At 41.4% G+C, this 14769-nt stretch overlaps 1 protein-coding gene across 1 annotated transcript in view; it reads right to left on the reverse strand.

Moving 5' to 3' along the window:
• The window catches only part of PCNX2 (pecanex 2), a 143364-nt gene extending 137014 nt beyond the window's left edge, over positions 1 to 6350 (reverse strand). Inside the window, exons 1-3 of the mRNA XM_056852517.1 lie at positions 6198 to 6350; positions 479 to 678; positions 13 to 130 (exon numbers count right to left, since the gene is read on the reverse strand). Of these exons, the coding sequence (XP_056708495.1) occupies positions 13 to 130; positions 479 to 678; positions 6198 to 6350 (471 nt within the window). The remainder of the gene's footprint in view (positions 1 to 12; positions 131 to 478; positions 679 to 6197) is intronic.
• Positions 6351 to 14769: the final 8419 nt, after the last annotated feature.

Raw genomic sequence — 14769 nt, forward strand, 5'->3', positions numbered from 1 at the left:
AGGTATACTAACCAGTACTCCTGAAGAATGATGCGACAGTATAGCCTGCACTTTTACACTGCTGTGTACAGTTGGCGTTGAACCATTACGTTTGAGCTCTTCAAAAGCATCATTGTCCCCCATGTTATTGCTACTCAGAATGATAGAGGACAAAAAAGGTCAGTGATGCTTATTCCTCACAATAGCTATTAATGCTTTCAATACAAACGAGTGTTGTCCTGTCGAAAAGCTGACAGTCATATGAATCAGCCATTCCGGGAGAGGGTAATTTAGCCCCTTCTTAAGTGGTTCATACTAACATATATTTTCTAACAGAGAGGCATGTACATAGCCCTCTTAAATTGAGGAGGGACCACATATACTTTTCCTCACATTGTTCCACATCAAGGAAATAAAATATATGCAGAAATCTCCTTCATTAAGTGTATGCCCAAGAGAGCACCAGGAATGACTGTACACAGTAGGGAAGAAAACTTACCTAAGATTTATATGACGAACTGCATTATGTCTTCTAGGTTCTTTATTTTGCTTTCCTTCCCTCCAAGAGACTTGTTGTTGAATTGCTTCTCCTTTGTCAAACATAACATGCAGGCGATAACTGACCACCTTGATTATTGTGAAAAATAAAGTCACAGAACTGCAGTAGATAAAAGCTGTGATGGTATTTGGCGGGAATGCCTAGAAATGAGAATAAAAAGGAAATGCAATTAAGCTGTTTACCAAGATGTACGCTGTTGCATCAATTTTAATTTGTGACAAGATCAATCATTAATGCTAATACCATTACTCCTAGAAATTATAATACTATTATTTTCATAGGCTGTATTCAAAGGCTATTTATGCTTGGTTATTTGTCGCGTGATTCCCACGGAACTGGCCCAGGAGTTCTTTTGAGTTATTTATGAATTTTCTGTCCTTCAAGGGTCACCCTGCAGCCACTGCACCCTTGTCCTGCATTTCCAGGGACCCATTTTATCATGATTTAAAACTTTGCCCCGCACCCACCTCAAAGCAAAATGTGTAAAAATCCATGAATAGTAGAAGTTTCGGGTTTTCTCTGCCCTCGCCCATTCTCACTTGCCCCACCCTTATCCAAGCCCTCCCAGATAATCCATTTTGGTCAACAGCGTAAAGATCTCAGGAAGGGAGCTGCCCCACCACCACCCGGCGTTCTCTCTGGTCAGTTTCAGCAGCATGTTAACATCTCCGGAATGGAGATGATCAAATGAAAGAATTATGTTGCTGGGATGGTGGGGTTGGTAATGTATGGGCTGGTAAGGCAGCAGCCGCCGCCATGGGGCGGGAACTCTCTAGCAGAGAACTGCAGCATTTTTTTTCTTTTACTGTGCTGCTTTATCAATAAATCATTAAAGTAGTAATAAATTAAGTGTTTTATCGATAAAACAGCACTGTAAAAGAAAAAACCACTGTGACCTTCCACCGGAGAATGCCCACCCCATGGCCACTGCAGCAGACCGTTCTCCCATCTCTCCCTCCTTCTCCCATTTAACATATTCCATGGCCAAGGGCCTGGTGGGCACGTCAGAGCCGTTCATTGTCAGATCAGATGCCATCCTCTTGCTGGGGCTGCCGCCGATCCTCTCCCACTCATCTCAGAACCTGGGTGGGGAGGGGACCAGGGGCAGCGATTGCAGCAAAAGGCTAAATAACCCACCCCCAGATTCCTAAAAACTGAATTAGGTACTTGCACTGTGTTGCTAAACTTATTTTAAACTAGAGGTGGTAAGCTCTCCTGGGCGCAATTTGAAATTAGCTCTGCTAGAATTAATTTATTCTGTACTTGGGCACATTCAAAGCTCCGGGTTTCACTACACTTTTAATGCTTCTCCCACAAACACCTCACGAGCCCCATCCCCTTCTGCTGAGCTGCCTAGTTCAGGCCCTACAACACCACAGTTGACTATCCCTGTATACTAGTTCCCAGAGCTTCTGGGACCTTAGTAAAGAAATAGAAGCTCTGAGAAACAAACATATTTCCTCTAGTGCTGCAGCAGATCCTAATGATAGCCACATACTGGATAAAGAATTGTAGAAAAGGTAACAGGGATAGCTGTAACATTGAGGAGGGTTGGTGCAAGGGCTCAGGACAAGATAAACAACAGCCAAGCCCAAACTTGAGAGATGTTTGGATTCAGCTCATAAATAACAAAGGATCCCAACTGAGAAAGTCTGTACACTGAATATCTGTTCACAACTCTGACATTATTTCTATTGTGAATCAAGTTTTGCTATCGTCTAACATTATATATTGACAAGCAGAGGACCCATGAGGACCTGTAGGGGGAACCTCATCCCCACCCCCAGCTGATCATCCTCACCAACTTAATTCCGTTTCCCCTCCTTCCATCCACATCACAGCCTCCAAAGTTTTTCCCCTGTTACCTTCCATCCACCTATAGGTCTCATCCAATCTGCCATTATCTCATCTGTTCTTTATTCCATCCTCCTTGCAGCTTTCCTGCTTTCCTGCTACCTCTATTCCCTTCACTCTCCATTTCTCTCTTTGTTTCATCCTTCTTTGCTTCTCTTTCACCAATCCCTATCTTTCTTCTTGCCTGCCTTTCCAATTTCCCCAAATTACCTCCAGTGTTAAAATGAAACTACAGCAAACTTTCTGGATTACTGGAGTTACCAAGGCAACCCACAAATGCCAAAATCCTGTGAGATCTCAGCATTTTAAAACTCTTACTTTATTCCCCTCCACATTGTTTTACAACAGAAGATTTCCTGCAAAACTGGGGGTTCTCCCAAGTCAGTAGAAAGATCTTCATCCACTATACACGGTCTTAACCTGCGGATTTAACAATCTACATATATGTCCCTGTTCATAATTTGATATAATGATTGGCATAGCTTTACATCACAAGGAAGATCAGTTTCTTTTTGCTTTCCTCCTGACACAAATGAGTTAGAAAGGATTAATGAGAAATGATTGTGGGGGACATGCATGACAGAGCTTTCTAAATGATACATGGGATAGAGAAGATGGTCATAGTACTAGAACTCAAGGGCACCTAGTGAAGTTGAAGGGCTACCGATTAAGGGTGGACAAAAGTACTCCACTCAATAAGTAATTATGGAATGCACTGCCAGTGTAAAGAGCCACTAGCATGGATGGCTTTAAAAAGGAAAAAGCAGATTCATGGAGAGTAAGCCCATCAATGGCTACTAGCTTTGATGACTACAGGTAACCTTCACAACCAGAGTAAACAAACTTCTGCCAGTGTTGAGAAGCAACATCAGGGAAGACCTTGACTTCCATGCCCTGTCTGATGGTACTCGGGGAAAACAGAGAAATACAATGCTGTGTTAGATGGGCCACTGATGTAATCCTAAAGGCACCTCGTCGGTTCTATGAGGTATAGCTGGTAATGTATATTTAAATAAGGAATGCAATTATCTCTGTTAAATGGCATAAAGTATCACTGGATTGAAATATTGCAATATTTATTTGAATCAGTTTTATTAAAGGGTAAAGGTTCCTGACCCATACGGTGACGTCACATCCCGACGTTTACTAGGCAGACTATGTTTACGGGGTGATTTGCCTGTGCCTTCCCCAGTCATCTACACTTTAGCCCCAGCAAGCTGGGTACTCATTTGACTGACCTCAGAAGAATGGAAGGCTGAGTCAACCTTGAGCTGGCTACCTGAAACTGACTCCAGTCGGGATCAAACTCAGATTGTGAGCAGAGCTTCTGACTGCAGTATTGCAGCTCTGCGCCACCTTTCTTCCCAATGGGAACCCAAAGCAGCTTACCTTGTTCTTCTCTCTTCCATTTTATCCTCACAACAACCCTGTGAGGTAGGTAGGTTAAGCAGAGAAAGAGTGACTGGCCCAAGGTCACCCAGTAAGCTTTCATGACCATGTGGGGGTTCGAACATGGGTCTCTCAGATCCTAGTCCAACACACTAACTACTACACCACAACATCAACTAAAATCAAGACGAAAACCAAGTTATATCAATAGACAAGTCTAGTTCCAAGTAACTATATGAAGGGAGGACACAATTCAGTCAAAAATAAACAATTTAAATCATTCTAATTATCAGAAGGCACTGGCAAACCACCCCACAAACAAAGTCTGTCATGGAAACGTCAGGATGTGACGTCACCCCATGGGTCAGGAATGACCCGGTGCTTGCACAGGGGACCTTTACCTTTAATTATCAGTGGGAAAAACTGAAGCGTATGTTCAACATTCCCACTGAAACCAATGAGTCCTATAATGGCTTACTTAACATGGGCTACATCATGCCACACACTTTTGTAACATATAATTCAGAAAAAAATAACAAAAATAATTGAGATTAGTTGGTTTTATTTCAAAAATCTCTTTTGCAAATCCTAATCTCTTTGTTTTAAAGCAATAGTCTAACACAAATGCCTTCATGCTTTCCCCATACAGAGTGGGGTTATTTTTCTTAAAGAAGCGAAATAAGTCCCTGTTCAGAGTTGAAACCACTAGAAAGACATCACTGAATCAGATATACAGGAGCTTTACATACGTACTGCCACATTTATCAGTAAGTGAAAGAAAGACAAGTGTGTGTGTTTTCAACTCTTCTGACCTAGTTTTTACTGCTTTTGATACTGGTGAAGCAGAAAACATGGTTTATTCATTTACATTATTTATAGTCTGCCTTTCTCACCAGGACACAAACTGGATTACACAGAATAAGTTAATACAATCAACAGGTTGGGACATCCATTGCACAATACAATACAATGCAATTTTAAAAACAGCAACCAAAACGGAATAAGCGTAATGCTTAAATTCCACTATGTTCTTTGAGAGCCCAATCCTATGCATATTTAGTTGGAAGTAAGTCTCACTACATACAGTTGGACTTAACCCAAACCGAGCATGCACAATGATAAATAGATTGCCAGCTCCGAGTTGGGAAATACCTCGAGATTTTGGGAATGGAGCCTGAGGAGTATGGGTAGGGAATTCAATGGGGTATAATGCCACAGAGTCCACATTCCAAAGCAGCCACTTTCTCCAGGTGAACTGATCTCAGTTACCTGAAGATCATTTGTAATCCCAGGAGATCTTCAGCCACCATCCTAACAATGAATCCTAAACATCATTAACATTGTCTGGATTGTCCCAACATGCTATAAAGTAATTTGCTCTAATTTATTTTAACATGAAAACATATGTTTGTTCTTGAAAGGTGCAGGCAGGTGAGAGCATCGTATCCAGAATTAGATGTCCTACATGTTCCTAAAGCAAACCCTACTAAGCTATACAGTCTTACTTACGATACTTCTTTCACAAGTACATCACAAGCCTTATAGGTCAGTCCTAACTTTATTTGCATGGTCTTACTAATTTCCAGTAATATCAGTGGAACTTATTTCTAGAAAAAATATTGTCAGGATTTCACCCTCCAAGCAACAAAATGACCAGTGCTTACTTTGACATAAAGTTCTACAATGAAATAAAAAACAGCAGCAACAATACCCACTTCCAGTTTTATCAGAGGTCACCTTCTTCCCTCTCCCTTGTTCGCTCTTAATGTCCACAATAATTCCCTTCATGCTGTGACTAGATTGCCTCCTAACTTAGCTCTCCACATGCCCATGGGTTGCCGTGCTTGGCCAAGGCCATCTAGCTCTACCCACTTTCTAGGCCCGGGGCGGGGGGGGGGGAAGGACTTCCTGGCCATCTATTCATGGGAGGTTTTGCCTTGGATTTGCAGCTCTCTAGATGCACATTTCCCCTCCAGATTCCCAAAGCTCAAAAATAAACCCCCATGCAGAATATTGTCGAAGGCTTTCACGGTCAGAGTTCATTGGTTCTCGTAGGTTATCCGGGCTGTGTGACCGTGGTCTTGGTATTTTCTCTCCTGACGTTTCGCCAGCAGCTGTGGCCGGCATCTTCAGAGGAGTATCACTGAAGGACAGTGTCTCTCAGCGTCAAGTGTGTAGGAAGAGTAATATATAGTCAGAAAGGGGTTGGGTTTGAGCTGAATCATGCAGAGTTTTGAACATTCAGACGGGGAAAATGTGCATCTAAGGAGCGGCAAACCCAGGGCAAAAACTCCTATGCGTAAATGGCCCCTGGGCCACTTATTCCATAACAACGGTGCCCTCCACCCTCCCAGCCCAGGCTGCTCTCTCCATATTGCTCCGGCTCTTCCCGAACGGCTGGGCTTCCCTTGCTCACCAGGTGCAGCGCCAGGGGCAGCAGCAGGAAGAAGAGCCATAGGTAGAGGTGGAAGCTGTTGGTGAATCGGCCCAGCTCCGGGTCGTGGTACCAGCCGCCGGTCAGCGCTGCCCACACGCCCTGCCGGAGCAGCTGCACGGCCTGAGACACCATCGCCGCCTCCTGCCCGCTCGCCGCCGCCTTGCTGCTGTCGGCCGCCGCTAAGCGGCTTCCCGGAGGAGGGCGCCGGGACCGCTCATGCCGGATGCTCGAGGGATTTTCCCATCATGCTCCAGGCGCCTGGGGTACCCACGCTGTCTCTGCGGCGGCCGCCGGGATGGAGAAAAAGGAGGCGCCCCGCTCGGCTCCGCCCGCCAAGCCGGACGGTAGGATTCCTCCGTGTAGCGCGCTTCGCCTTCTTCTCCTCTGGCTGCTCTTCTCGCCAGACGATCAGCCCTGGGCGTTCATGTCTCCTTTATGCATCAATTCTGAATCCCGTCCCAAACCCTCCTTTTTATTAAGATTAAGATTAATATCCTGCCTTCACCCCTGTCCCCAAGGCGTTCCTTCTCCGTTTCAGAAAGAGTGACTGGCCCAAGGTCACCCAGTAAGCTTCCATGACCATGTGGGGGTTCGAGCATGGGTCTCCCAGATCCTAGCCCAACACACTTAACTACTGCACCACAACATCAACGAAAATCAAGACGAAAACCAAGTCATATCCATAGACAAGTCTAGTTCCAAGTAACTGTGTGAAGGGAGGGCACAATTCAGTCAAAAACAAACAATGTAAATCATTCTAATCATCAGAAGGCACTGGCAAACCACCCCACAAACAAAGTCTGCCATGGAAACGTCCGTTTTAGCTTTATAACGATTCCTTTGAAATGTGGCGTTGGAGGAGAGTGTTACGGATTCCGTGGACTGCCAAAAAAACAACAAAAAACAGTGGGTTCTAGATCAAATCAAGCCTGAACTGATCCTAGAAGCTCAAATGACTAAATTTGAGGCTGTCGTATTTTGGTCACGTCATGAGACGACAAGAGTCACTGGAAAAGACAGTCATGCTAGGAGAAGTGGAGGGCAGCAGGAATAGAGGAAGACCCAACAAGAGGTGGATGGGCTCAATAAAGGAAGCCACGGCCTTCCATTTGCAAGATCTGAGCAAGGCTGTCAAAGGTAGGACATTCTGGAGGACTTTCATTCATAGGGTGGCCATGAGTCGGAAGCGACTTGACGGCGCTTCACACACAAAAGGTAACTTAAACTGAGAGAAAGTGACTTGCCCAAGGCCATCCAGAGAGCAGCGCAGTGAAGTGGGGATTTGAACCCAGGTCTCCACTCTCTTGATCTTCCGCTCTATCTACTATAATTTCAAGTGGGTAGCCATGCTAGTCTGTTAGTAGTAGAACAAAATTCAAGCAAGTGCTGTTAGGAATGCGAACAGGTCAATTACCCCCCCCTTTAACTGTCATGCAGCTGCCCTTAGATTCCTGAAAAAGCTAAGTGTTCATTAGGCCTTATTTGAAGGGCCTTTTAAAAATTTAGAAGTGAATATTTTTCTGTATTCCCGGGGACTCTGCAGAGCATTCAGAAACTCCTGTCTTTTCTACGAATAGCTCTTTCACTGCTTATTTATAGGCTACTTAATTCCAAGATAAACAGGAAGTTTGAGATCTTTTTTCTGCTTTGGTGATAGACAGTTGAGCATGAATTTTGCTATTAGAGGAAAAATGGGGGGGCCTTAAGTAATCATGGGGGAATGAATGAAAAATCCCAAATCCCCAAGTTCTGTCAGTTTCAGGGGCTTAGTAGCTCAATTTCCACATCTCTTTCTGTTCTGCTCCCTTTGCTGACTCAGTACTTGTGGCTCTGGAAGCCTGCTCAGTGAGGGGGGAGGCATTTGTCTTTTGGTGAACTTACAAAATTATTTTTGCCATCCAGGAGGGAGGGAGTCTAGAGATGTAGAAACTCCCATCTTTTTATGATTCACTTGGTTGTTCTGCTTTCATAATTGGCATGAGCCACCCGCTTTAATATTGGATATAAAAGTGTATCTAGAGATAACAGTTTAATAAAAGAAGTGCAAAACCCAGACTAAATTTTGAGTATGTACTTTACAATATATCCACTAGGGGGCGTGATCAAATAATTTTTCTGTATGTCACCTGGAATAGTTGTTCCTCATGAGTTCTTTATTCCCACAGTAATTTCCTTTCATTCTGTGACCCATGGTATCTCCTGTTTTGACTCACCACTGTCATATGGGTGTCATCAATTTTCTAAGCTCTCTTGTAAGCTTCTATTTCCTTTTCTGAGCTGCCTATTTCTACCCACAGCCCAGGGACAGGGTAGGATATTATGCATAGTTTCTTCACCAGAGCAGAAGAATCCAGCGCCCTCTTACCTCCTTTGCCAAGATTCATCTTTCCAATAAGTCAGTTGATGGAATCTTGTAAGTTTCAAACTTAGTCAATGGGCTATAGGAAAACATTCTTGTGATTTCAGAGAGATGTATAGGGGGGGGAAATATACTTCCGAAGTTCCAATAATCAGCTTAAACAATGATTTTATAAAGGAATTCTTCTTAAACAGTATTTTGTAACACAACTGTGCCTCGTGATCAATTTTCACCATGAAATTATGTGGTATGGCATGTGTACATTTTAACATCAGAAATTATAACCTAACCTTGCAATTTTTTGGTAAATTAAAGTGAAAGAGCAGAGCCAGAACCATCCTGAAGATCCCAAAGGGTCGGGAGGGATATCAAACAAAAGTTATCTGGAATGTAAAAATCTCTGATGGAAGGATATGATGAAGTATGAATCAAAACTAAAATGTAATTTTACCAGCTCTATTTGCAATAGAGTAACATGGACTCACAATTTGTTTGAACACAAACAGTGAAATATACAGGATAACACTGACAAGATCCTAGGTACAAGCTCACTTTAATATTCTTCTGATATCTTCTTCCATCTGAATGAAAACCAAGGACCATGTGCATACAATCATACTCTAGAGAAGAAAACAAGAACCACTTGATAATCTGTGCAAGTGGTGGAAGTCATAATACCAGACTGAAAAGAAGTTATATGTTCATAGTAATCTGGAAAATCAATTGCAAATCGATATTGTATCATGGATCTCATCAGTACTATTCTGTATATTTCACTGTACATGTTCATATAAATTATGGATCCATGTTACTCCACAGTAAATGGATTGGTTAAAATTAAATTTTAGTTTTAGTATATTCATTATATCCTTCCTTCTGGGATTTTTACACTTCAGATAGCTTTTGTTTGATATTCCTGTCTTTTGGATCTTCTGGATGGTCTTGGCTCTGCCCTACTTTTTTTGGTTTTCTGGAGGACCTCTACTTTCTTTTTTGTTCTGTGAGGTTGAAATGCTAGGTCACTAGTACTGATCTGAATTCCAGATTAAATTATTTACTAGTCTTTTACAGAAAAATCAAACAGAAATCCAGTAGCACCTTACAGACTAACATTCATCAGATGTATAGGCTGAGCAACAAGGCACGAATGTTTCTGATGGAATGAATTTTGATAGCCTTTAAGGTACCACTGGACACCTGTCTAGGGTTGTCTGCTCTGGGTTGGGAAATACTTGGAGATTTTGGAGATGGAACCTGAGGAGGGCAGGGTTTGGAGAGGGAAAGGAGTTAAATGGGGTATAATGCCATAGAGTCCACCTTCCAAAGAGGCCATTTTCTCCCCAGGTGAACTGATCTCTGTTGCCTGGAGATCAGTTGCAATAGTAGGAGATCTCCAGCCACCACCTGGAAGTTAGTCAAGCATATGCAGTCACAATGGCTAAAGAAAATTATATAGAAAAACCAACAACACAACTGCTTCACAACTATATGATAACTTTCTTAAGTTTTATCTGGTTTTGTTACTTCACAATAACCATATGTGTTGTACACTTTTCCAATGTGTTGTACACTTTTCCAATGGCAACAACAAATAATAACCAAAAAATAGGTATAAGAACCATATACAACCAAGACAGGAGTCCGGTAAGTATCCTGTTTCACAGTATATTTCTTCAGTTAGTGTATATATATTGTCCCATAAATTATAAGTAGTATCAAAATAAATTATTCTTTTTCCTTTTGCAGGTTTTTGTTCAGCGTTGCAAAATTCCTGTTGCACTTGATTGAAGTTTCTTCATCAATTTCTTTTTTGAAATTCCTTCTTTTTGAAATTTTTAGGTCTATTACAATTCATTAAAGAAAATCATTGATACAATGTTGTTGGTTAATCATTACAAAATGTCATGCATGAACATTTATATAAACAATAAATTAACTCACCGACAACTTTTCACGTCTTAGTGCATCCTAGCAGGTGCTTTACAATCAATGTTTCTGAGGCATCATGCTGGATAATTACAATCAGAGACTTTCAGAATAAATGGCGTTCCAGCTCATTAACACAAAAGGTAGTTTTACAAAAATCCTGAGTAGTCACACGTGACGTTTAACCCATTAGGGGCTACTGTATTCATCATGGTGATGAAGTGTGCTTCCTGTTGACTAAGAATTTTATCCACGTTTTCCCTGGAGTAGACCTTTCTTTTCTTATATTGCCATAAGGCAAAAAACCTTAGATCCGTGTCCTTATGTTTTAATTGTACAAAATGCGAAACGATAGGAGCCTCCATTACAAGATTGCGCACCCGCGACCTGTGCTCACCAATCCTTAATTTCAGGGCTCGATTGGTCTTGCCTATGTATAAAAGTTGGCACGGGCAAAGAACGGCATAAATCACATTAATTGAATTGCAATCCGTGCATGATTTGATTTCAAAAGTAAATCCGGTTTGTACACATGTAAAGTTTTTAACAGGTAAGGCATATGTACACATTACATACTTGTGGTCCAAGTATAATATTGTTGTGACCACCTGGAAGTTGGCAACCCTACTCTTGTCTGATTTCATTCATTACTGATCAAGTAATTGTAAGGAGACTAAACAACCACAAATGCAAATAAAAACCTTACCAGAGAAATTCAATCATACTATTTATTTAGCAGTGGGCCGATAATGAACAGAGAGATCAGACTTGACTGATGGTCTCAAATAGTCTAAAACCCAAATGCAAGTCCACAAACATTACAATTTCAGATGATTTTCATCATAGAAGTGAACGGTTGTTTACACAGAAGCACCAGCTCTTGAGCTTTATGCCTCCTCCTCAAGCACCCATTCAGTTCTGCCCAGTTACCTGTTAGTATTGCCCTGGAGGCCCTGGACAAGGCTTCTCTGTAAGGAGCAGCTGAAACCAGAAACCTCAAGATAACAGTGTCTCAATCAAAAGATAATTATGGCTGGCGGCATTCACATCTTAGAAGATTTTTCAGTGGTTGGCAGGCCTTCCCCTTTACAAGCCAATATACTCCCTTGCATGGATCTGGACTTGAAATAATAGGTAGCAGACTTTATCATAAAGACCCTGGGCACTTTCACACATGCTGAGTAATGCACTTTCAATGTGCTTTAAGGATCGTTTGCAAGTGGATTTTGCCATTTCATACAATAAAATCCAGCTTCAAAGTGCATTGAAAGTGGATTGAAAGTGCATTATTCAGCATGTGTGAAAGTGCCCAGTAGGGTTGCCAGGTCCCTGTTCACCACCGGCGGGAGGTTTTTGGGGTGGAGCCTGAGGAGGGCGGGGTTTGGGGAGGGGAGGAACATCAATGCCATAGAGTCCAATTGCCAAAGCGGCAATTTTCTCCAGGTGAACTGATCTCTATCGGCTGGAGATCAGTTGTAATAGCAGGAGATCACCAGCTGGTACCTGGAGGTTGGCAACCCTAGAGCCCAGCCTGTTTGTTTGCTTTGGAACCAGCAAACAGGTTGTTGTTTTTTTGCTGCAACCTATCTGGAAGATCGATCAAGGAGCTAATGTCTTTTCTCCAACCCAATTTTAGCAACGTGCCCATGAAAACAAGCTACAGAGGGCCAGGGCCGGTGCCAGTCTTTTTTCCGCCCTAGGCAAGGCTAACTACTTGTGCCCCCCCCCCATTGCTAACCAATTTTCAAAAACCGATGTCTTGTAGAAAAAATAAAAGCCTGATGCATTCCTTCAGAACTTTTTATAAGACGTTATAATTATTTTCCATAGCACTTTTGTGGTACTTATCTTAAAATAAAAAATAAAAATTGCATTTTTTTCCAAGAAACGAATCTATTTAAAACTGTGCCCCTTAGGCCCCTCTGAGGTCTGCACCCTAGAAGTGTGACTGCCTAGAAAGTGCCTGTCTTTTATTCACTCCCTAAAATTCACAAGTATTAACTCCCCCTTCAGTCGTCCAATCTTATCAGCCATAGGATCACCCCTAGAGCCACTAGCCAAATATATGGATCATTTTTTGCAGCCATATGCTGTGGCTACAGATTCTTATCTTAAGGACACTAGGGACCTAATTTGTCAGGTTGAAAATTTACCAGTCCCTCAAGAATGCATTTTAGCAACGATGAACATTACAGCTCTTTATACGAACATCCCTCTTCCAGAGGTTAGAAATATTATAGAAGAATAACTAAACAGTAGAACATCTCCTTCTCCTCCTACTTATTCCCTACTCAACATTTTGGATATCATTCTAGAGAAAAACTGTTTCAGATATGAGCAATTTTTTTCCTAGGTGAAAGGGGTGGCTATGGGCGCCTCTTGCGCCCCGGCCATAGCCAATATGTATATGTGTGAATTTGAGCAAAAACACACCATCATGACCTTTTTCTTAACAATGTAATTTTTTACCGTAGATATTTAGATGATTTGTTATTACTAGTGGACACTAAGGAACATTTCTTTGAACTGCAGACTTGGCTCAACTCTGTAGATGAGCATATTAAATTCACTGGCCAATGGCATGAGGAGAAAATAGCTCTTTTGGATGTAGAGATATATAAATTTAACCGGAACACTCTTGAAGTGAAACCCTATCAGAAGCCAACGGATTGCAATGCAGGACTACATTTTAATTCATTCCACCCTAAGCATTTAAAAATAAATCTGCCATATAGCCATTTTCTCAGGCTGAAAAGAAATTCAACCAAAGTAGAACATTTTTTGGAAGCAGCTAAAGATACAGCAGCTACCTTACGAAAGAGGGGATATTCCAGAAATACCCTAGATACTACCTTTAGGAAAGCATTAGATGCAATTCGTCAAACTTTATTGTTTTCTAAAAATAAGCCCAAAAATGAAAACAAAATATATGCATCTATGCAACATAACCCATTAAGCTTCCAAATTAAAAGAATTATATACCAACATTGGCACTTATTAAAAGACATCCCGGGCTGTGAATTGCCACCTGTCTTTGGGCTTAGGAATGCCAAGGCTATGAAAAATACCCTAATTCACTCAGATTTACTACAACCAAAGAAATTTCCCAATATCAAAGGGCATCATAAATGTGGCCATTGTTCTTTCTGTAAGTACAGGTTACCTGTGAAGGAAGTAGGGGCATCTTCTACTAATTTTAGATACACTCTCAAGCAGTTTAGCAACTGTGGAACACACCATGCTGTTTATGCAATAAAATGCAAATGTGATTTTTTGTACATTGGAAGCACGATTAGACCAGTGAGGCTTTGTATAGGGGAGCACTTATCTCGCATAAGGGCAAGAACAAAAGACGCCCCATTAGTAGACCATTGGGTGGGAAAATCGCATAAAAATGATGATTTATCATTTTTTGTATTATGGGTACATAAACCACGCCCCTACCAAACGCAGGATGATCAAAGAATCTTGTTACAAAATGAAATGAAGTTCATCTTTTTATTTAAAACGCTGGTTCCACATGGGTTAAATACAGAGTTCGACCTATCATGTTTTATTTAAATTTGGATTAAAAACATAGTTTAAAATATGCTTATAAAATTGTATAGAAAGGTCTAAAAATTATTTTTAAAAAGGTATCATGTATATATTGACTATGACCTATAAAAGAGGTGAAGTGCACTTTAAGATGAGTAAAAACACCTAATGGATATCCCATACCTGTAAGCTATTAATATCTATCTGCATCCTGCAGTTAGTAAGGCTACTCAAGTGAACCGGTACGGTCTATTGAGAGGAATGCTAGAGCCTGACTTTTAGGTATGTACCAACTAAATAAGGGGAATTTCTTGGGCTGGATATATTAAATAAGTAAGTAAAAAATCAATAAGGATATATAATAGATGCTACAATTTATTATTTTAGAGCAAGCAGAGCTTAATAAGTGGGTAAGGAGCTGACAAAAGGAACTTTTGTGAAACGTGTAGGAAATCCGGAAGGCACGTCCTCCTAACAACTACCCGACTTAACTACCCGAACACGGGACTATATATTCACCGCGTATACTCTTCATTTCTGCTATTTCCTTGAAAAAAGCTTGAAGAATTATCATCCTGAAGTAAGGTTGATAAGTGCAAATTGCACAAGTATAACGCAGAGTGCAAGTGAGTTTTCTTACCTCCGAGAGAAACTGACAAGCAAAGACGACAGGAACTCCGGTGGGAGCCCTTTAAATTTGACACTGTGCGGTTTATGACTACAATGGAG

Source organism: Euleptes europaea, chromosome 7 (genome assembly GCF_029931775.1).
Source record: "Euleptes europaea isolate rEulEur1 chromosome 7, rEulEur1.hap1, whole genome shotgun sequence".
Taxonomy (NCBI): domain Eukaryota; kingdom Metazoa; phylum Chordata; class Lepidosauria; order Squamata; family Sphaerodactylidae; genus Euleptes; species Euleptes europaea.